Genomic DNA, 23,519 nt, shown 5'->3' with positions numbered 1-23,519 from the left:
CAACCAGGATCATTTGTTCTTAATTTTCTCTCATGAATTTCACAAATATGGCGTGATTTGTTCATTTCCTCTAAATTGTAAAACAGGCAAAATGCAAATAGCTTGACATTTAAATTGCATAATACAGGCTGTGAGCTCTCACCCACTCCTCAGGATTTTGGTTTAATTCCAGTGCAACCTGTTGGGAGGCTTACCTATGTACACATTCACACAATGTTGCCCCTTTTCACGATGTAGCCCATTATGCTTTACCTGCCAAAACATGTCAAGATGCCAACTGTGAAAAAGTCTTTTTCAAACCTTTTCACAGATGCCCGACACCTCCCCAACCAAATCTGCCTCCTTTTTCCCGGATACATGGTACCGAAAGGCCTACGAGGAAACCACCCGCTCCAACACTCGTCCCGCCCCCGAAGGTGCTGGCTCCATGCCCAGTTCTACAGGCACCCCTTCCCCAGGATCAGGGATCTCCTCACCAGGGTCCTTCTCTGGATCACCAGGGACCATCTCTCCAGGGATTGGGACAGGATCACCGGGCTCCCTAGGTGGCTCCCCGGGGTTTGGGACAGGCTCGCCGGCTTCAGGCAGTGGAAGCTCCCCCGGTAGTGAAAGAGGGATATGGTGCGAGAACTGCAACGCTCGGCTGACAGAGCTGAAGCGACAAGCACTGAAACTGCTCATCCCTGGACCTTATTCCAGCAAGGTAAAAATCACACACTGATTCCTTGTCCTTGTGTCTTGTAATGTGAGTGAATGTGTGTGTATGAGTCATGTAAGCTTTTGCACCGCTTGACCTGTTATCCAGTTGTGAGTTGGATATGTGCAATAGCATCCAAAAATAACTTGTTCCTTCATTAACTGTGGCATTTGGACAGCAACACTTATTAACTTGGTTGCTCAGGAAAGACTGGGCTTCTAATCATTCCCTTGCTTACTGTGTTGCTGTGTCATCAGAGTTATTGTTGTCATAAATCATAAGGATGCCCTCATTTGTCCAAGCCCCAATTGACCATCTGTGGAAAAGAGCAGGAACTGAAGAGGATAATTATTGCATCTGTAGCTGTAAATCAATTACTGACAGAGTGTCAAAAACAAAATGATGAACATCGATGAGACAGTTTTGATTTTTATCTTACAGTTTCCCATTTTACTTGATTGATTATATCATCAAAATCAATGAGCTCACTTTGTTCTATATTGCTTTTCTTCTTTTGAGGGAATTAACATGATGGATTACTGACAGACATTGACCTCTTAGAGCAGGTATTAATCTATGTGGATTGCTGCCCTTTCCAATTTTCTTTGACAGGTGATTCCATTTTTTCTTTGGGGAGATAATCAGTTTGATTTCCATGTGTCTAGTGATTCTCAGTGGGAAGGATATGAGTGTTGCAAGCTGATTTAGGATGTCAGAGCAAATCTTGTACTACACAAATGTATCATTTTGTTTGTCTCTCATATTTCTTCACTTGCCTGGTTTCTGCTTTTTAGCTTTCAATTAATCAGTAAAATAAACCAGTGCTACCAACAACTAACATGCTCTTTTCAGCTTGGCTTGTGCAGGACATTTGTTGTGACTAAAGAAGTCTTTCTGTGATTCTTTCTGGGCTTTAACTTCAAATAACTGAAAAAAGTAAGGATATTTTAAAGATTTGTTTGGTTCACAGAGAGAGTGGTTATATGCATAGTGTATAAATGATGAAAAAACACACTTAGATCATCCTGACAGGGCTTCTAACTCTACTTTAAACATGTTGCCTTCAGGTCTGATGTCCTGCTGCTGCAGTTGACTGAATTTTAGTCATAAAAACAGTGGGCCACGCATCAGCCTTTGAGTTAACTGGTAATAAATAAACACACATTATGCACCATGGGGCTGATAAAGTGCAGCTATCAAGACAGAGTCAGATATAAGACAGAAGTGTGGCTTACTGTGCAGCCTGTACAGCAGAGACAGAGGTGGAGACACAGGATTCTTATTAGGTCAAGAGCATGAACAGTTGGAAATTGTTAGGAATGGTGGGGGTTAGTTGGGACCGTTGGTTGGCAGACCACTAATTAAAGCGTTATTTGTGAGGTTGAGTTTAGTTCAGGCTGATTGAGGCTTTCCCGTTGTGGTTAACTTTATTGCAGTGTAGGATAAGTGCAGGCACATCATACAGTATATTTTTCTGCTGTAGGTGGATGTCTTAATGTAAAATTTCTCTGCATATAATAAAGAGGACACATTTTGCAGCTGCTGATATCTAGGCATAACCAAACCTGGCATGCAAAACTGTTGTATGCCAGACAAAAACACTCACAAGGATCATCATAATCCAAGATCTTTCTCATGGTTCAAGGCTTCATCAATAAAGAAGAGATTTTATTGACATTTTCTCTGTGTGCTTGGCTGATTCAAACTTTGAAATATGACTGAGGAAATGGACTGAGACATTGGAAGAATCCTGTGGCCTCTACACACATAGCAGCTCTACACTGTGTATGCAGCATATTGAATGTAGTCAGTAATTTCACACTCAGGAGCAAACATGGGCCTCTGGCATGCATTCTTAAATGTGTTATTTTCTGTTTGTGCTTCTAATGAAGTTTCCCATGAGTGGACCAACTCTGGGTCAGTTTGTGGCTCCAGACTGTCTTGTTGTCTTGTATGAATAATTGCTTTGGCCAGTTCCTCTTTTGATATTGCATTGTTTGAACCTTTGTAAAAAACACATATGAAGCTTTCATAGAAACTAGTATCAGTAAAATTCATTAAAAGAGCTGTCAACTAAGTATTCCATGGCACTGGGAAATGGTGAAACTCACGAGAAACTTAAACCTAACATTTCCAAAGTACAAAATGTGCTCTGTGACTTAACCAACCTGTTAAGGTTATACAGGCTATATAGACACCTTAATTGAAAGCTTTCCTGTGCTGCCCTTATTTTGTGCTGTTGGCCGCTGACCAGCTCCACTACAGAAGCAGAGGTTAGTTTCCTTGCTATAAAAATACCTCTGGGTCATTACTGAAGAACTGCACAGTTCAGTTGTTTTGGCCAGTTAGAATTTCCTGGCTGTTTCTTTTTTTTCTTTCCTTTTTTTCTTTTCTAACCTCAGACTCCTATTACAGGACCTAAGTGACCCACGCAGGTGTTCTGTGTCACAGAAAAGTTTGAACTTCTTGGTGAAGCAATGTGACTTAATAATTGTCCTTTACCAAATGTGCTGAAGTAGCAGCTGATCCTGCGTTGTGTGTGCGCACATGTGTGCGTGTGTGTGTGTTTTCCGAGTGTACTGTCAGCATGAGACCCCATGTTATTCCCACAGGACACTGGGACATATTTGATCTCACACAGCTAGAATACAAACACACATGTACCAACCTATTTACCCCAACACACACACACACACACACACACACACACACACACACACACACACACACACACACACACACACACACACACACACACACATGTCTGGTTCTTATATCCCCGTGGGGACTTACCATTGACTCCCATTCATACCAGCCTGTCCTCAAAAGAAAAACGACCACGTAGGTCGTCTGTACACGCCCGTATTACAACTGCATGTTATGTTTTGACGTTTCCAACCTCTAGCGGTTGAGTAAATATCGACACTCCGGTGTGTCAGCTGAAACGTCACCATGAACAAACTTTTAACTAACACTATCCCTGTCCCTATCCCTAACCCTAACCTTAACCATAACCCTAAACCCGTGCTGGGAAAGTGAGAAAAAAGCCATTTCGCGACGGAAAAGCCGTTTCGCGAATTAAATCCCGTAATGCGTTCCTTTTCCCCGTAGGGGCGCAAATGTTCATACGACCGCATAGGTCGTATTCCGGTGCACGGTGCATATGCAGCCTATGCGGTCGTATGAATTTGAGGACTTGTTGATTCATACCTAACCCCTAACCCTTACCCTAAGCCTAACCTTAACCCAGACCACATGCATAACACATAACAACAACATGGCCAGGAAAACACTGTTTAAACTTGTGGGGACCGAAATGAGGTCCCCACAAGTGACATTGTTTTCGGTTTTCCTACAGTTGTGGGGACATTTGGTCCCCACGAGTATAGCCAGCACCTGACACACACACACACACACACACACACACACACACACACACATACACACACACACACACACACACACACACACACACACACACACACACACACACACACACACACACACACACACGCAAACTTCTCTTTGTCTTTGGATTTGAATACATGACAAGTCATGCTTGACCTGTGCTAGCCACACACACCGTCATGTTTCTATTGTTTCAGAGCACAACACATTTGTTTACATTCATAAACTTAACTGCTGCTTGCTGGACCTAAACCCTTATTCTAACCTCAAATCAAGTCTTAACTGTGAAATTTAATAATCTACGTTACTGGGACTTGCTTTAAGTCCCCAGAAGGGACAAAATTAAAAGAAATGTATGACTGTGTAAACACATTTGTCCCCACAGCATTAGTAATACAAGTGCACACACACATTCTCGCACCGGGCTGTTAATAGTATGCTAATGATGACCTTCACCGCTCTTACCTTTTGAATATTTCGCTATTTGCATGTCTGCAGTTCAGTGTGAGTGTGTGTGTGTGTGTGTGATTATGCACAAACACACACACAAACAAGCCTCCATGTTTGTCATTATGCTTAAATGTCAATATATTATATTGTAACAGGCAAACCACTGTCTGAAGGCTTATCCACTTGTAGACTGTAAAAGCTACTATTAGTCTATGTAAACAAAGGGCGGTTTTGTCTGTGCATTTCTCTGTCAATTACATTGAACGCACCACGTTAATTCATTTAGTCATTTAAGAACTGCCTGCTCACAGGAGTCATGACGGTTCACAGATGAAGAGATAGAAGAGAGATGAAGATCGATTGAAGGAGTAACTGATTGCAGATATAAAGGAAAATGGCTTTACTGTGTATAGCATGTGACTTAAATGTTCTCCTCAAACTAAACTCAAACCCCCATCATTTCATTTTACCCTATATTTTTATTACCCCTGTTTTCAGTCAGCTAGGTAAAGGAGAGAGAGAGGCAGGCAGGTCATATTGCCAGGGGGCAGAATGGGTGGGAGTGTGGGGTAAAAAAGTGCTCTGTTGAGGGATTAGAATGAGCATGTATGTTTTCAGGTTTAGACACACACACACACACACACACACACACACACACACATGCTCACAAAATGCACGCACCCTTTTAACTACAGGACTCTGAAGCACATCTGGCTACACAGCTGTACTCACTTAAGGCCTCTGTCCTTGCTCTGCTGGTGTGTATATGTATGTGTCGGTCTGTGTCTGTGTGTACATCCCCTACATCCACGCCTAAATCATAAATGGATGGAGGGGGATCTGCTATTGGTTGGTCCAGTTCAGCTCAGGAAAGTGGGTCACTCGGTGCGTTTTATTCACCAGCAAAGTGTCTGTTTCAGATCAACTGAAAGTCAAAACCACCCATGTTTATAAAGCGAAGCATATACAGTTCCACTTCAGACATAAAAATAAAGCCAAAGAAGGACATGTTTGTGAATATATTCACTCCCTGAGGACCTGTTACTGGCAACTTGAGATTTATTGACATTGCTTTCATCTGTACTTTTTTTTCAATGTGACCATGGTATATGAAGTACAGAGTGGCTTCACTGTTGGACTTTCTTCTGGATATATTTATCATATATGCACTTTAAGTGTTTATATTAGCAGATTCACTGATGTGTCTGTCTCGATGTGAGTGCAGATTAAACAGCTGTCAGCGTCTATGCTGCACATAGATTTAATGTACATTACCAAGGCTGGGATCATTTACAGTTGCAGTGCAGTGACACTAGAAAAGTAAATCTCCCTATGGTTCTCACAGGCAAGGGGAAGTTTTTTTTTGCAGTTTTCTTGTTCAATCCCAAGATCCCATAAACTTAGTCAGTTCTTTAGAAAGTGCAAGCCAAGAATTACTACCTAAAAATATCAGTTCCTCAGCCTATTCTGACAAACAAACGAGCTTCTTTGTCTGCTTCACAATATATAACTATAGCTTTAAAACTTTTGTGCTTGCATAACAAAAACATCATACCAGCCCTACGTAATTCTGTCTCTAAATGATGTCAAGTGATGGTATTGGTATTGTTGCCTCAAGCAAAGATGTTTAAGTATCTCATGATGGTAAAATGGAGCATGAGATGGATAGATGGTTGCAGTGGCAGCTGTAAAGCAAGTGTTGCACCAGACCATTGTGGTGAAGACAGAGCTGAACCACAAGGCAAAGATCTTGTTTTTCCAGTTGGTCCATGGTCCAACTTTTACCAATGTTCATGAGCTCTGGATAGTGACCAAAAGAATGAAATCGTGGATGCAAGTCGTTGAACAGAGTTTTACCTGTGGGGTGGCTGCTCTCAGCTTTAGAGGTAGGATGAGGAGCTCGAACATCCGGAGAGAGTTCCAAGAAAAGTCACTGCTCCTTTACATCAAAAGGGGTAAGCTGAGGACGTTTGTGCATCTGAGTAGGATGCCTGTGCCTTCCTTTTCCATGCTAGGTTACCTGTCTGGAGACACCAGGGTAGATCCTGAACTCACGGAAAGGACTATATATCTCATCTGGTCAGAGAATGCCTCAGGATCCCCCCGAGGAACTGGAAAATGTTGTTGTGGAGAATGACATCTGGAATGCTCTGTTTTACCTGCTGCAACCTGCCACTTTCTGCTGTCTGGATAAGTAGAGCAGATGGATGGATGGATGGATGGATGGATGGATGGATGGATGGATGGATGGATGGATGGATGGATGGATGGATGGACAGATGATATTCTAAGTTTTGGATTATGTATTTGAGAGATCTTTTGCAAAATGTTTAAACTTGTCACAGTTAAGTTTAACTTATTGTCTGTGTCCATTTAATCATATTAACTATTCCAGAGAAATTCTTTATTTAAAAGTAATAGACATATTGAAAACATATTGATGAATAATTTCTGTCAACAACTGTCAATTGTAACCCCTCCATTCCTCAAACTGTGATTGTCTGATACTGCACCAGTTTATGGCACAATGGCCTGAACTAATCACAACGTACTTGCATACAGGACCTGGCAGAGTCATTGATATTCTCCAAATATAAATAGTGACAAACTGCCAAATGTGTTCAGGAAAACATTCACATTCTTTCTCAGTGCTTAAATTCAAAACTAATTCTTTTAATGGTCAACTTTATCAGAATATCATGAGGAGTTTATCTGACCATCAGGTAAACTGACGGTTCAGCCCTTACTGATCTGATCTACTATCTGCTCTTTCAGATGTTTTTTTAATCCACTACAACAAGTGTGGTTAATACGCTTGTGGGTATAATCAGTTTAACTAATCCCAGTCGCTAATTGTCACCTGCAACCAATAATTAATTTGTAATTAGCATGCTTATCAGATCAAATGGTGGCGTATCGTTGCTCAGCAATCGCTCCTCAAAGGGATCTTTTTCTGTACACAGGTAGCTAGCTATCTTATAATAACCAAATCCCATAACATGACAGAAGCAGGCCTCTGGTAACCACGGCAGCTGGTGTTGCCACGGCAGCGACATGTGACAGATGTGAGCTGCATACATATCTCCATCAGTGTTAATGGGCTCCTTATAGTTGTGTGCGTGAGGGCGAGAAGCAAAGAGAGGGTGAAAATATGTAGAGTTCATGTGTGTGTTTTGGCAGTGTGTGTGTGTGCGTGAGAGAGAGAGAGAGAGAGAGAGAGAGAGAGAGAGCGATCATGCCCTCCTGATGCCTTTCAGGTGTGAAAGACATTACCATATAAAGAGGTGCCTTCATCAATAACAGCAAGATGGTGTGGATGAATAGATATGTGTGTGAAGGAAGGGATGCTGATGCAGGCTGAATTCAAGAGCTTCTTACTAGGGTTTTTTTTTAACTCACCCCCACGCTAAAGGCTGTCCGATCATCAGCCTGGCCAATTACCAGATCCGATATTTAGCAATTTTGCAGTTATCAGTATCGGTACATTTTTTAAGACTGATGGAATTAAAAATGCTCTGATACAGTTTTGTGTCTTTCTGTATTTAACACTCTGTGGCCATGAGAAATGTCCCACTTACAGCACTACCTCATTAGTTACATGTCACAGGTAACAACAAGTCAACATTAAAGAATAACATGTTGAAAATTTCCCTTTTAATTAAACATGTGTAAATCATCGGTATATTTATGGCTGATGTTGTTTTCACCTTGTCATTCTGTGTAGTTATGTGTCATCTTAGCAAAATGTGGTCCTGGAAACACTTCTTTATGTGGGAACAAACACATAAAGAAGTGTCTCCAGGGTTTCAGTACTTTGACAGGTTTTTGTCCAGATGGGTGACAAATAAGGGAGCATCCTCTTATATAAAGCATCTTCATAAGAAGTTGGACCACAATGAGTTGCCATAACTGCTTTCATCCTCTTTGGTACTGATTCTCCAAGTCTCCAGATCTCTACTGGAGGGATGAACACCATTCTTCCAAAAGATATTCCATCATTTGGTGTTTTAATAGTGGTGGTGAAAAGCACTGTCTCATATATTGATACAAAACCTCTCATAGGTCCTCATTTGTGCTGAGATTCAGTGGCTGTGAAGGCCATAGCATATTATTCAAACCATTCAGTCACCCTTCATGTCCAGTGGATGGAGCAACTTCCATTAGGATAGAAATTTTTCTTTTTTGATAGAAGGGAACATTCAGTACAGTTTTATATTGGCTCCGCAGTGTGTCTTCCCTTCAAGGGGAAAAGTTGACCCAAAACATGTCCCCTATGGTGCAAGAGAACCATTGGATCCTGTCACTATAGGGGCCAAAAGTTTACATATTTCTTTTAATTTGTCATCTGTGTGTAAATCCATGTCTGGACAGATTAAATCAATTCAGTAGCTTTGCAAGAATGCAAGATACAGCCATAAAAATAATGTTTGCTGTTTTTGATTGTTGCACATTATTTGCTCTTTTATGTCTCTCCTTAAGCAGTACATCTTTGGGAAGAGCAGGAATCAGTAAAAATGTGTCGTTAAAAATATGTTTTATCCCAACTCAAAGCTAAAAGTGGGCTAAAAGTTATGCAGACTGAAAGGGTTGGTTTTGTTGCCATTTTCTTGCTGTCTCTGTGTTTTATTGTTTTGCCTTGTTCTCATTTTGTGTTCCATGTTGCCATGTAGAAACAAGATATCAACATCAGACCCATTAACATATTTTTTTCTGTCTTTCTGATGACTCGCACGCTTTACAGAATGCATTTTCTCAACTTTAATCATCACAACTAAAAGTAAATAGTGTTCTCTGGAGAACAGATAGGGGTTCTTCAATCAAAGTGGGCATGCCCCAACCGTTGCACTTGGTTAGTGTTATTGTTAACAGCTGGTGAACACTCACTCATGCTCTGCAGAGCCTCGTTACTCACTAAATGCTGAATCTTAACTGTTACATCAACCTAAACCTGAGTTAATCTAACCCAAACCCAAGCTTAAACCAGCATCTTAACCTCAGGCAGCCCTTTGAAGTTGTGAGAATTGGCTAAAATTCTCACGATACAGAAATACCCTCTCTGCATTGATTTTAAGCAAAAATTTGTCAACACAAACATATTTTCCTGCAGTCACTCCCACCTTTTTCATTAAATTCAGCTTCAAAGTAAGGCAGGAGATTTAGAGAAACCAAGATTTAAATTTAGCAGAGAAGAGGGAGCCAAAAGAAAATGAGGAACAGGAGGGAAAGCGATGAGCAAGAGGAAAAAAAGAAGACCCCTTCTCTAATAGTGCTATCATTGTCATTACTGTCACTGACCCAGAACGGACTCACTTAATTAGACTAACTACTCCAGCCAGTAGGCTGCCACAGTCCACACACTGCCTCTGTGTGGAACCTGTCTGCAAAGAGCCAGAGAAGCCTTGGAAGGCTTTGACAGTTCCAAAAGACAGCAGATGATGAATCTGAGTTTGGCAACGTGAATTCATTAGGAACCTGACAACAAGAGACACATTATTGATCCAGTAGATGGCTATGCAAAGTGTTAGCACAGCAGATGCCATCACCATATTGACTCTTGAACTGCACTCACAGACGGATTTTAAAACGAAATGAGAGAACTTGGACATTTTTTCTATACTTGGCAAGTTTCTGTCCCTCATTTTGTAGGTTTGTAAATGTATTAGTTGGTTTGGTGTATGACTTTAAATGTTTGTGTTGGTGAAGTCTTCCATTTCATGACTTCATCCATCCATCCATTCTCTATACACCGCTTTATCCTCACTAGGGTCACGGGGGGTGCTGGAGCCTATCCCAGCTGACTTGGGCGAAGGCAGGGGACACCCTGGACAGGTCGCCAGTCTGTCTCAGGGCTCATTTCATGACTTCTATGGTAAATTCAGGTTAAACTGTACAGATGGGGCATCCCAGTGAATGTCTTGACTTTGGCAAGGGACATTTGTAACTGCCTCTCTCTTTCTGTATGCCCTTATTTCCTGTCATGAAAACTGTTTCAAAATTAAAGGAAAAAAAACATTTACTGAAATAACACTTGTAGTTCACATCTTAAAAGAAAGACAAAGAGAGGAGAGTCTTACATTTATAGCAACTCTGCATTCCTCACAGGCTCAAAGACCAAAACAAACCTTCCGCTCCAGCCCACTGACAACATACTGCAATAACAGGCAAATCACACGCCTGAGTGCACACACACCAACACAAATTGGCACACAACAGCATGTACACATTATACTAGCATGCATACACCAAGGTACCCAGAGGTTCACACGAATACACACATACAGTATAATCACACACTGGCATGTGTGGTTACCAAGAACACATGTACCCTGCTGGATGGTGGTGAAAGTGGCAACAGCACCTGCTGCCATGAGGTCCATAGCTGCCATGGCAACTGCCTCTCCGTCACCACAATAGAGAACACTATACAGTAGCTCTGCAGCTGTCTCTCCTGTCTGTCTTGTCCTGTCTACACTTTCATATAGGGTGTATTTGTGTGAGTGACGAATCAACATTTGACATTCTGTATGTGCGTATATGCACTTTTTACAATGGCAATATGGAAATAGAGTTATTTTATAAATAGTAAAGAATGCATGTGTATCTGTTTGTCCATCGTTCTGCCAAATATGTTGTGCATATTTAGACAGTTTTTCTCAAACTTTTAAAAGTTTTCAATTTCATCATCCAGAGCCAAGATTAAAAGTGACAACGTTCCCATGTTGCAGTAGCAGCAGGTGCCAGCTTCAGCACTCTGTGACACTGTGAAGTCTCACTCACTGAACAGTTTATTTGAAGACCTGCTAACCACACTTCTAACATTAGCCAACCTGCTGTCATAAGCAGATATATCACAGACAAGCATGCACAGTCAGTCATGCAAATACACACACACAGAAACAGTCACAGGCTATCACATAGTCACACATAACACATCTATCTTCAGCATCTCCCACCAGGAAAATCTCATGACTGGCGGAGGTGTGAGCGACAGCGATGATGTGTATGTGCTGTTTTTTAAAGACTACTTCAGGGGCAAGATTAGAAGGTCACATTAGAGCGATGAAGACACGTGTCGAAGTATGTGTGCTTAACAAATAACGGGCAATAACGACTTCACTTTGATTAAAAGTATGTGTGTGAAAATGTTGTACTACCTGTGACTGTAGGTTATACAATTTTTTAGTCGTCTGCATAAGCAGTCAGGTGGTTCTGTCTCGTGTGTTCGTGTGTTTAGCTCTGATGTTGATGTTTGGATGTGCAGCAGTGTGGCATGAATATAAAAGAAGGGATGAAGTCATCACGATACATCTGCACAATACAGATGAAACCAGAGAAGTGTGGTATCCAGAGAAAAAGAGATCACACAAGTACACACGCGCGCACACACACACACACACACACACACACACACACACACACACACACACACACACACACACACACACACACACACACACACACACTAATGTAATATATACACAAAGCCTCCTGCAGTCTTGTTGCAGTGCAGTGTTTGCAGGTTTATTTAGAGAGAATGAGCTCACTAATGTCTGATACTGTGAACACTACTGTGACTTCAGAGATGTCTGTGATGACACGCTGGCATTTCAGGGTGTGACAAATATGACAACGAACTGCTAAAATTAAGCTGGACCCTTGGACCAGTTCTAAAAATTATGTTTTTGTTTATAACTTTGTAGAAGAAGTTGCAAGAGAAACTGCTACACACTTCAGCAATAGAAGATCAGTATCGCTCTGTTAATGTTTCTCTGATTATGTGCAGGAGAACACTGTCATCTTTGCAACATGCTGCATATTTTTTCGGATGGTGAATCTCATTTTAAATTGCAGCTTCTTCATAAATAAAAACTACTGCACTACCTTGATGTATATACTGCTACAGTGTGGCTTATTGGGAGTTTACTATGTAGACGTGGGGAACAGTGAAGAGGAATAGAATGTAGAGAGTGTGTGGGAAGGAGTGATGTACAGTTTCCCTGACAAAGGTGTGGTGGCCTTGTGCAGTATGTATGTATGTGTGTGTGCGTTTGTGAGTGCTTGCTGTGGCAACAGACCTTCCTTTTAGGGTCAAAACTAGAGCCGGGTCTCTGCCAGTCAGTTGTTCATGTTTTACAAGTACTGTAATGACATTCCGGTTCTATACACTGCACTGCTGGACTGCAAAATTAGTGCGTTCGTGTGTGTACATTCCAAGCTCAAGTATATATGTTAACAGGCTGACTAATGCCAAAGATAGGATAAGTGCGGTGCGTGTGTGTGGGTGTGTGTGTGTGTGTGTGTATGTATGTGTGTGTCTGTGTACGTGTGTGTGTGTGTGTGTGTGTGTGTGTGTGTGTGTGTGTGTGTGTGTGTGTGTGTGTGTGTGTGTGTGTGTGTGTGTGTGTGTGTGTGTGTGTGTGCTTGTGTATTTTAAGCAGGACTGTGAGTCTGTTGTGTCAGACCATTGTAAAGGGCAGGAGGTGAAACGAGAACAAGGATGACATTTAAGCTGCAGTTTCCAGTCTGGCTCCATGGCAGATTTCACTACAGTAATTGTGCATCAGTTACTGTAGTATTTTTAAAACAGCTTCTGTTCTTTTAATGGATCTCCAGTATGATCCAGCTGATTCTTAGAACAACTCTTAAATAGTTGATTTGTGCTCTGCTAGGCTCTCTCATCTACTCTCATTTCATCCACTTTCCCCTAATACTGATCATCCATCTCAGCTCAGCAGCATCCCCTCCATTCTCACATCATTCCTCTCTCCAAATTATCAAAAAGATAGAGTGGATGGAAGATTAAAAGACAGAAATGGAAGGAAGAGGACAGATGGAAAGAAACAATCAGAACAGAGGTTTAAAAAAAAAGGAGAGGCAATAATTCATATAGGCTGCACAAAGGTGGGAGCAGTGGGAGTGTGTGTGTGGAGAAGTGAAAGGGAATTAAATTGGCTGTTTGTTTCCAGGCTGCGCTTCAATCAGACACAGAGAATAGCCTCTAGCCGTTAAACTTTCCAATTACCTTGAGCAGATGGAGCCTGCGGGACTCGATTTAGATGGTTTGAAATGGTTGTTGTTGTTTACTGTTATCTACCATTGACTGTACACCAAGCTATATACAGTTTTAAAGAACAAGTCCTTCTAAAACAGTGTTCTCCCTCTTTAATCCTTGCATCTTATGTCTCGGTATCTCTAATTTTTAGGTTTTATTTCATTTTGTTCAATCTCCTACTTGATCGTATAAGCAAAATCTGATTGATGGTATCTTCAAACAGCGGTAGTCTATCATTTGGTAATGCAGCCTCCCGGTTGGAGAGTTATCATTTTGAATGCAGGTTCGTTGTGAAACACCAGTGAAGTCTTTCCACTTTCCAATAACTGTGCTCTCGAGCAAAGCTCTTCAACCACAGCTGCTCCCTTTGACAACCTTGTTGGCCAACAGTGGAGCACTGTGTCTTTCCTTACAGAGCTCCCATGTATGAATGAGTGCTACTGTGCGACTCTAAAACCTTAAAAAGAGCAAACACGCTCCGCTGACTTTCATGGATATTGGACTGTTAAAAAAGTGTTTTAGCTTTAGAGCTGTGCAGAAGGATTGAAGCACACCCTCAGGAAATTTAGGGTTTATGTTCAAACACATAAAACCTCTTTGTATAATTCTGGTGGAAGCCACTTACAAATTGGCTTAAGTCCTGTTTTACTGCATGGTAGTTTGTTCATTTACTTGCTTGTTTTTCTAAGTATAGTTATTATTGTTTGTCCAAATTGACAAGAATAGTTGATTTTTATGGCCTGTTAAGACATATTTTATCACCATATTACAATTTTTAAGTATGTTTTGACCTCTTTGCTTTTTATTTTTAATTTGAAAAGTGAAAAGTGCTGAAAATAACAGAGTAATAAATTAACAAAGAGAGCAAGAGAGTGAAGTTCAACCAGCCCATTCCTTGGCTCTTGGATCCTGACTCTAGGTAAGGAAAGTCCTCAGATGCAGACTAGTACATGTGAATTCATCACAAGTATGGATTCATTTTCCTATTTTACAAATGTTGTGATTGCAGATTCTGTGGCTGTTTTTGATTGACAGTTTGGCATACTTTACCTTTTGCCCTCCTATGACAGAGGAAAAACTCTGACATGCACCGGTACACTGAGTTTGTATATTTTATCATGTGTATATGTGTAAGGGTACACATACTATTACCGTGCACACACTGTTCACCTGGTCCTTGGTATGTGTGCACACATGTATAAGTGAGAGTTGTCAGGCAGATTTTTACCTTCAGCTCCTCCCTGGTGAGCCCCACTAACCTTGGGATGAAAGGATACTGGAGGGAAGAACGGATGGATAGGAAAAAGGGGAAGGAAAAGAGGGGAGCAGAGGAGGGCATCAGAGAGTGTGTATTCAGGTGTGGGATACGGTAAGATGGATTACCCAACCCAACAGGCAATTTGTCACTGTCAGAGAGAGAGAGGGGGAGAAAGAGGGAGTCACAAGACAGGGTATAGAAAAGAGAGGGGAGATTGAGAGAGAGGGTGAGGGATGTAGAAGAGAAAGGATAAGATGGAGAACTTCAGGAAAGATAGATAAGAAGAGGGTGGAAGGAAAAAGGTGGGATAGACACTTGTGAGAGAAGCATACTTTATTTTGCGTAAAATGAAAGACATTTTTACAAAAAGTCAAGAAGAGGCATGACCCTGTCCCTGCAAACATGGAGGCAGAACAGAGAAAGGACATAATATTATTCCTGTGTGGTTGCTGAAGCATATGCACCTCTAGGATTTAACTACTACTCTTCAGTCACAGCTGTGCCGGCAAGAGTATATTTAATTGAGGCAAAACAGTCACTGTAACTTTGCTCTTTAGCATGATGTGGGCCAGGCAGTAGTAAGACTGCCAGAGATATGGATCCTTGTGATTCAGATGTAGAGTGTCATAGTAACACTTGATATTTCTCACTGGGAATAATTACTACCTTGCATTTTACTCTCAGGGTATAATATAGATGGACAGTCCATTTACAGCGGGGCACCAAGGTGAATAGTCAGATTTATACACTCAACCTAGAGTCATAATAGATTATCAGCCATCTGAGGTAACTGTCAACACGTCATTTGCTCAATTACACGTCATGATTAGACAGAAAAAATGAGTTGTAATTTGTTACTGTGAGCAGTAGTGTTACAGGATTACAACATGAAGTCCCCTCAACTGCCTGCAAATATCCCACGTAATAAACAGGCATTTGCATCAACTGCATTCTCACTTTTAATACCCTACAACAAAGCCATGTTCATCTATATTCAGGTGCAGACAACAAGCTAATTGACTAGCTAACACAGTGAAGTAGATTATCTTCAGATACAACTCGGGTAGCAAATGACTCATTTCCAGTTCAGCTCCGTTGCAGATGGTGGAATAATTTAAAATCATGCAGCAGAGTTTATATGCAGTTCATTTACAGTCAGGCACCACCGTGGTTTGCCAGATAATTTAAAAAGAGGCACCAGCAAGCAACTTTCACATAAAAAAAAAACAGGCAGTAATTTAAACAACTATTTCATTTATAGCGCTGGGCACTGATGTAGATGGGCATCTAATAAAAAACAGGCTTTTTTCCAGCCAGCAAACTCATTTACACTACAGTAGGGGGCTCGGCTGTAGATTTAACTCCGTACAAGCTGGGACTAGATTTGTAGCTCGAGCTGCTAATGAGAAGGCAGCATTTGCTACACATAGTGAACATACAGCACTTACATGTACAGACAGCTATGAAAATGCACAAATTTAAATATGGATGAAGCAAAAATGAGAAGTCAGAAATGCATGCTAACACTTGTTATATTTGCATCTCATCTATCTGTAGCATTGGTTTCCAGTGTTTTGTACCCTCTTTGATTGGGTTTAACATCCCACTACACACATATGCACAGGTCAGGCAAGCTATTTATGTACGGCAGTGAGGAAATCACAACATTGTGGAGTGGCATGCCTGATGAAAACATAACTTAAACTAATTCATGGCAATGTTCAATTAATTATGGTTGTCAGTCCCAAACAGCAGCTGCCTGAATGTAGCCTCCAGCAGGCTGCAGACTGAAGTATGTCACCAACATGGTTTCCTTCATGAGAGTTGCCTGCCCACAACCTTTCAAAGAAGTAAGATTTCAAAGGAGATAAACGTCTGTTAAGACCAACACATCAAAGCACGTAAAACCAGCGTCTCATCGTCTTTGAGTGAACCCACCCTGCAGTCTTGCCCTCATTGCAAGTCAGGAAAAGAGCCACCGGCAAGTCCTTTTAATTCAAGGACAAGTGATGGTGATGGCGTGGGTGCACATGTGTGTTCACATATATATAGTTAATTTCTCACAGAAAATGCATTTCAAGTTGTAGGATCAGTTTGATTTTTTATTTGATTGATTATTTTCTGTGGTGGTTCATGGAATCTCAGCCAAACTAACATCCTGCATAATTACCTGCTGCACCACTCTGACTGAAAATGAAAATGGATTTGAGCATTGATAGAGAGAATCCCAAAGAGTGAAAAAGATCTTCATAGAGAGATCGAACTGTGTGTGTGTGTGCGTGCGTGCGTGCGTGCGTGCGTGCGTGCGTGCGTGCGTGCATGCATACGTCATGGGTACCAATGTTTATACGATCACATCTGACACCTGTATCATTACTGACAGTATGAAGCCTCATCAACACTCCCAGCAACACACATGCTGCACCAACATCCACATACGAAATATACTCATAAATACACTAAAACTCTCCAGCAAGACAGAATACAGTGACTAATTTACACCTCCTCCAGCTAGTTAGTTGCTTATGCTAATTAATTTCTGCATTGCTATGGCAACACAAACATTGTAATGCGTTTTTCTTTGTTATTAATACAGCATGTCAACATCAGAAGGGAGTGTGTATGAATGCGTACAGGCACAAGTGTGTCTCTGTTAGTCTTGATGTATGCATAGGTGACTTATGCATGCGTGTGTGTGTGCACAAAGGTGCACGTATGTGTGTACACATATTAGGTTAAGTCCTAACCAATCAAACTCCTACACCCATTATCGGATCATATGAGGGAATGACCAATTAAAAAGGTGATTACAGGAGACATACTTCAGAGAAAGAAAGAGAGGAGAGGGGGAGGGGGAGGTAATAAAACAGAGAGAGAGAGAGAGAGAGAGAGAGAGAGAGAGAGAGAGAGAGAGAGAGAGAGAGAGAGAGAGAGAGAGAGAGAGAGAAAACCTGATGGGCTCCTTAAGTTATTTGTCACTGAGGGGAAACAAAGAGAGAATTCTGGGTAGCCAGAGGTTAGTTTCCTCAATGTCTAGACCCTCACTAACATGCTATTTGGCTTATTTCTGCTGTGTGCTACAGAAATAAGAAATCATCCTCCTCACTAGCTTTTAAACATGCTGAGTTTATTTAGTGCGTTGTTGTTGTTTTTTCCATTAAGTGTGCAAATAGGAGTATTTCATCTTTTTATCTGGCTGTGCTGCATCATTTTGTATGATCAATTCCCAAACACATGCTGAAGCCATCTCTGCAGGAACATTCTGCTTTTTTGCCTTTATCCCTCTTTCCTGTTACTCTAACTTGACTGTTTCAGCTTAGTCAGTTCTATAAAGTTCAGTCTCAGTAATGTGATAATGGTCTTATCAATATTTTTAGTATCAACATTATCATATATTGTGCTGTCAAATGTACTTTTCTATATTGCAGTAAAAATTCAAAAATTCAGTACACCATGCTGCATTCCATTATTTTCAGCCTAATACTAACATACTGTATAATTGTTTTTGTGGCAGCAGTGCACAAGAATTCTTGACAGTAATCTCATAGCTGTGTTGTGGGTAAATAACAAAATAGCATCAGTGGAATGCCACCATGATAGATTCTTCTCTTTTGGTTTTAGTATTTTTATTCTTTGTTTTATGAGACCTCCATGACCAGTACTGATCGGATTGAAGGTTATTGTGATGTAGCTGATCAGCTGCAGGAAGGGAATGATGTTTTTGTAAAGTTTGAGTTTTACTCCTGTGCTAAGTCTACAGAGAGCCTTAGCTGTAGACTAAACAAGTGGCCTACATGATTGTGAGCATTTATACATGTGTTGGTGTGTCTGTATCTCTCTGTAATTACACCTCCAAAACACTAGTTAATGGTGGGTGTTCTGTCCCACTGTGTGGAGTTTCTTCGTGTTCTTCAGTCTCAACTGAAGCTGAGCATGTTATTTTGGAGCTGAAGCTAATAAATGCTGAACAACAGTTACTTTTGCAGAAAATAGCACAACACAGAGCTATGAAAACGGGAAAGCTGCACATGTCTTCACTGGGACATTACTGCCTCTTGTGCTTGCAATGCGAACAAGGCCGATACAATTTCAGCCCAGTACATATTTACAATGGTAACAGTGTAACAATTACTGTCACTTAAGCATTATTTTTGTGCAAATTGTGTTAACATAGCATATTACTACCAAGTAGGCAAACCAGATCAGTCAGAGTTATTCCACTTCATGTTGGCACAATGTGTAGTTACATTTCTGGGAGGTACATGTTGGATTCACTGCAGCATAAGTGTAAATCAAGCTTCACCTTCAAGGTTTAAAGTGCAGAGACTTCAAATTCTTCACTCACTGTGTTTTAAAGGCATTCATTTATAACATAATGTTGGGGTGGGGGGTATTTTTTGTCTTGTTTTATCGCATTTTTCTTCTTTCTTGTGAAAAACACTTTGTGTTACATTTCCATTGTATGGAAAGTGCCATATAAATGAAGTTTGATTGACTGATTGATATAAAATGAGCATGTGTGTACCTCTTGGTGGCATTTGAACTAGTCCTCTCCAGGTGTGTACAGTTGCCTCTAGTTGACAGAATCATATCTGTCTCCATGAGGCAGTGCTTTTTCAGTGTCACAAAGTTACTACTGTGTGTGTGTGTCTGTGTGTGTGTGTGTGTGTGTGTGTGTGTGTGTGTGTGTGTGTGTGTGTGTGTGTGTGTGTGTGTGTGTGTGTGTGTGTGTGTGTGTGTGTGTGTGTGTACACACGTGTGCAGCACATACTTTGTGCATATCACACCAGTAGATCTCAGAGGAGAAAACAATGAGTGAGAGAGTGGCCTGTGCTTGGCCTCCGTCAGTGTAACATTTGTCCTTTATATGTGAGCCCATCCATGTGTTTGATGTGTGTGTTGTCATTTATAACCTGTGTGGTATTGACCTTGCTCCTGCACAGACACCAGACTCCATCATTCACACACACACACACACACACACACACACACACACACACACACACACACACACACACACACACACACACACACACACACACACACACACACACACACACACACACACTATCATCCTCCATCATAAGGCCAACATATGTGATCATGCACCACCAACACAGTTAAAATGTATGGTATTTTCTTCTTTTCTGCTCTTTGTTTGTGCCAGTTTACAGTTTTATGTGTGCCTGTGTTTGTATGTGTGTTGTCAGAGCAGGTGCAGGAGACCGTCTGCATCTCTTCTGCATGAATTCACTGATCCCGGACCTGCTGACAAATACATGTAGCTACAAGAGCAAATCGTGGAGAAACGAATGAGGAGAGAGATGAGAGGATGTAAATGAGTGTGGGGGTTGGAGGAAAGGTTTGCCTTCCTTTGTCACTCATCTGGAACTGATTATACACACAAGCACACCTTCTCGTTAATAAAACTAGTAATAGTAAGGAATAAACAGTGTTCTGTCATGTTATTTTCTCTCTCTGTGATCTGCCATCCTCTCTTCTGTTTTCTCAGTTGATGTCATGAACTGCTGCTAAAAATATAGTAGAAGTGAACAAGGGAAAGAGAAAGTTTTGAAAAATAGGAACATGATAATGGTGGCGGGTCAAAATGCTGCCTTACACTCTGTCAGTGGTTGGACAGAGTGAGGTTTTTCCATTTATTAGCGTGCATGTGCTTTTAAAGGGGATGTGTCTTGTTGTTTGACAGCCCATTTTCCTGAATCCTTTACTTCCCATTCACTCGTATACATCTCATACATGTGCACACACACAAAGAGATGGGAGAGCTGTCTTTTCTCATCAAATCTTAGTAATAGCATCCTTCTGTGTCCAGTCCACACACACACACACACATGCATACAGTCATCACTGCACAGACTGATTGTCAGCCACTAAGAGTTGCTGAGGTCACTGTTCAGTTAGCTTGTCTCCATCCCTTCTGCTTTCTCTCTTTCAGTTACTCCATCCTTGCAGAGTAGAGCAGAGGCTGTGTTTGTCTACCCTTGTAGGAGGAAATGAATCACACAGACACACACAGACACACACACACTATCCGTGGTGCTGAGACTGATTGAGTCACTCACAGAATACTGATGAACTCAAAGGTGAGAAGATGGCATGAAGAGCCGGATAGATGTGATGAAAAGGAGGAGTGGAAGTGAGGAAGAGAGCTGAAAATGTAACAACTCACAATGAGACATTATCATTTAACCACAGTCTTATTATGTGGTGATAATGCGGGAAAAAAAACTTCCCTAATCTGATGCTGTGAAATCGTTCAAAGTCTGTGGAAATGAATTTGCTTCCAGTTAGACGATCATATTGAACTCCTGTTTTGCCTGGACAAAACTTTAGCTTGTCTGGCAACATAATACCACACTAATGAGATAGTGTGTGTTTGTGTGTTTGTGTGTGTGTGTTTGTATCAGGAAATGCAAATAAGCTCAAAGTTGCTGCTCTACTGAAAGATGAGATGAGATGGAAATAACAAAAAGCAAGCATCGGTGGGAAGATAAATACAGAAACGGGGTCAAAGTGAGGGCACAAGAAGAAAGAGAGAAATGAAGCATGTATGTTTGTGTGTGTGTGTGAGTGCGTGTGCATGTGTGTATATTCAAGCAGTATGCAGGCCTAGTATTTGCAAAAATTGTCTCTATTTCCTAGACCCCTCCTCTCTCCCCCTTTAAAAACCACAGCTCTCCTTCTCTTGGCTGCTCCTCAAATTTCAGCTAATTTGGAACAACAAGACCCTCATCTCAAGGACCGAACACCGTGTCCACTTTATTGCTGCTTCAGTCGCCTGTCTGCCGGGCGCATGTGCTAGACAGAGTGATACAGAGGGGTCACAAGGAGCCAAGTGAGATTAACTGTTCCGTTTCCACTGATTTTTGGCAAAGATCGGACTTTCCCAATTCGGTGCAAACAGGAAAAGCAGGGCTATTTATTTGGCATTGATGGGAAGATTGCCTCACAGTGTGCTCACAGGGTTTATTTATTTTTTTAACTGTCTCGGACACGTTTTATAATATCTGACAAGAACAGTCACTAATATGAGATTCTACTTTCAAGAATTGCACACTGTATGTAATGACTGTAGCAGGAAGGTAAGACTAAGATTGTGGATTGAAACTGGTTGAAGTTGTGATTATGTTGGAACTCAATGTCTTTTCTCTGAACAGTGCTGTACAAAGAAAAACTTCTCATACTAGAGCCCTAATATGAATAAGGGGCTTTAATATCACAGAAACATCAGTATCGGTGCATAAGTTGTCCAATGTGTACTGATATTGTTTTTTTGTTTGTTTGTTTGTTTTTACAGATCACAAACCTAAAAGATACTTGGGGTAATTTAGAAATGTATCATTACATAGTTTGTCTAGCAGAGCTCCAACTCCATTGTTTACGATCCTCTCAGCACTGTTGGCAGCACATGTAGTAGAGCGCAGAGCAGAGTAGAGTCAGGTGATGGTTTCACAGTGAGTTGCTATCTAGTGTGTAAAATAAAATAAAAAACATTGCTGGAAGGTTAATAGACAGTGAATGTTTTTTTTCCCTTTCAATATAACTCCAACATACTATATGCATATGCAATAATATCAACAATATCAGCTGGTTTATGAATATTGAAAACTTTTGCACTGTAAATATAATTTTCGACATCATTCCCAAAAATTCGTTATCAGCTTGGCTGTATATCCTATTATGGAGTTAATGGTAAAAATATAATTAAAACCATTTCTGCAAAATCATCCATCTGTCTAGCATCCATTCCTCCTCTGTATGGTTCAGTCAGTCATTTTTTCCCCTAAGATACACCCTTTTTTCCCTATGACTAAACACACACTGCTTCTCTTTAGATCCGTGCACACGTTTATGATTCAGTCAGCACAGTGACTCATGTGTTTAATGCTATATTCTTCTTGCATTCTGGTGGATGAATGGCCAAAAATAGTTGGCATGGCCGCATATTTCTGATGCTTCAACAATGTAAAGGACAATTTTCTAACATATGCTTTTAGTATAAGTCTCAAAAATGAAGCAAGACAGAGTTTTTCTAAAATGAAAATTTTAGTCACACGTGAAATAGAACGGTAAAAACATTCTCATTTATATTAAATATCTGAAAACATGGTTTTGGCATGGATGTGTGTGTAGAGAGAGACACGTAGCATGTTTTCTGTAGTCTGGAGTGTGTGAGTCGTGTCTTATGTGAGATAGAAATATATGTGTTTGTATACTTCCACTACTGTACATGTGTATGCATTTGTTTAACAACTTAGTTTGCACAAGAAACAAGGTACTCCTTATCCATGAAAATACACACACATGCCGCTCTAATATTCGCCAAGATTTTCGCTCCTGCCGTGTGTCAGTGTGTGCGTATATCTTGTGGTCTTGTGGTTTGTTGACATAGCCAAACAGGCAGCTCTCACATTGAGAGGGTGCATTTAACTATTAACTGAAATGTTGCTTTGTGTGCACACACATTTCGACACACACTTCCACACACACACATACACACAGACACAGACGCCGTATTGATTGAGGAAAAGTAACAGGCTTGTTACTGATAGAGGCCTATTTGTGTGTGGCCGACAGTGCGTTACATTTACTCTCCTTTTCTTGCTAACAGGCTCCTCTTTAATTATTAGGAT

The 23,519-nt window shown here is 40.9% G+C and overlaps 1 protein-coding gene across 3 annotated transcripts in view; it reads left to right on the top strand.

Annotated features, from left to right (window-relative positions):
* The window catches only part of kif26ba (kinesin family member 26Ba), a 106,911-nt gene that overhangs the window by 1,574 nt on the left and 81,818 nt on the right, over positions 1 to 23,519 (top strand). For all 3 annotated transcript variants that reach the window (XM_051959781.1, XM_051959784.1, XM_051959778.1), the window contains exon 2: positions 311 to 703. In XM_051959781.1, the coding sequence (XP_051815741.1) occupies positions 311 to 703 (393 nt within the window). The remainder of the gene's footprint in view (positions 1 to 310; positions 704 to 23,519) is intronic.

The sequence above is a fragment of the Acanthochromis polyacanthus genome, chromosome 2 (genome assembly GCF_021347895.1).
Source record: "Acanthochromis polyacanthus isolate Apoly-LR-REF ecotype Palm Island chromosome 2, KAUST_Apoly_ChrSc, whole genome shotgun sequence".
Classification (NCBI taxonomy): Eukaryota; Metazoa; Chordata; class Actinopteri; family Pomacentridae; genus Acanthochromis; species Acanthochromis polyacanthus.
This window is presented reverse-complemented; position numbering and strand designations above follow the sequence as displayed.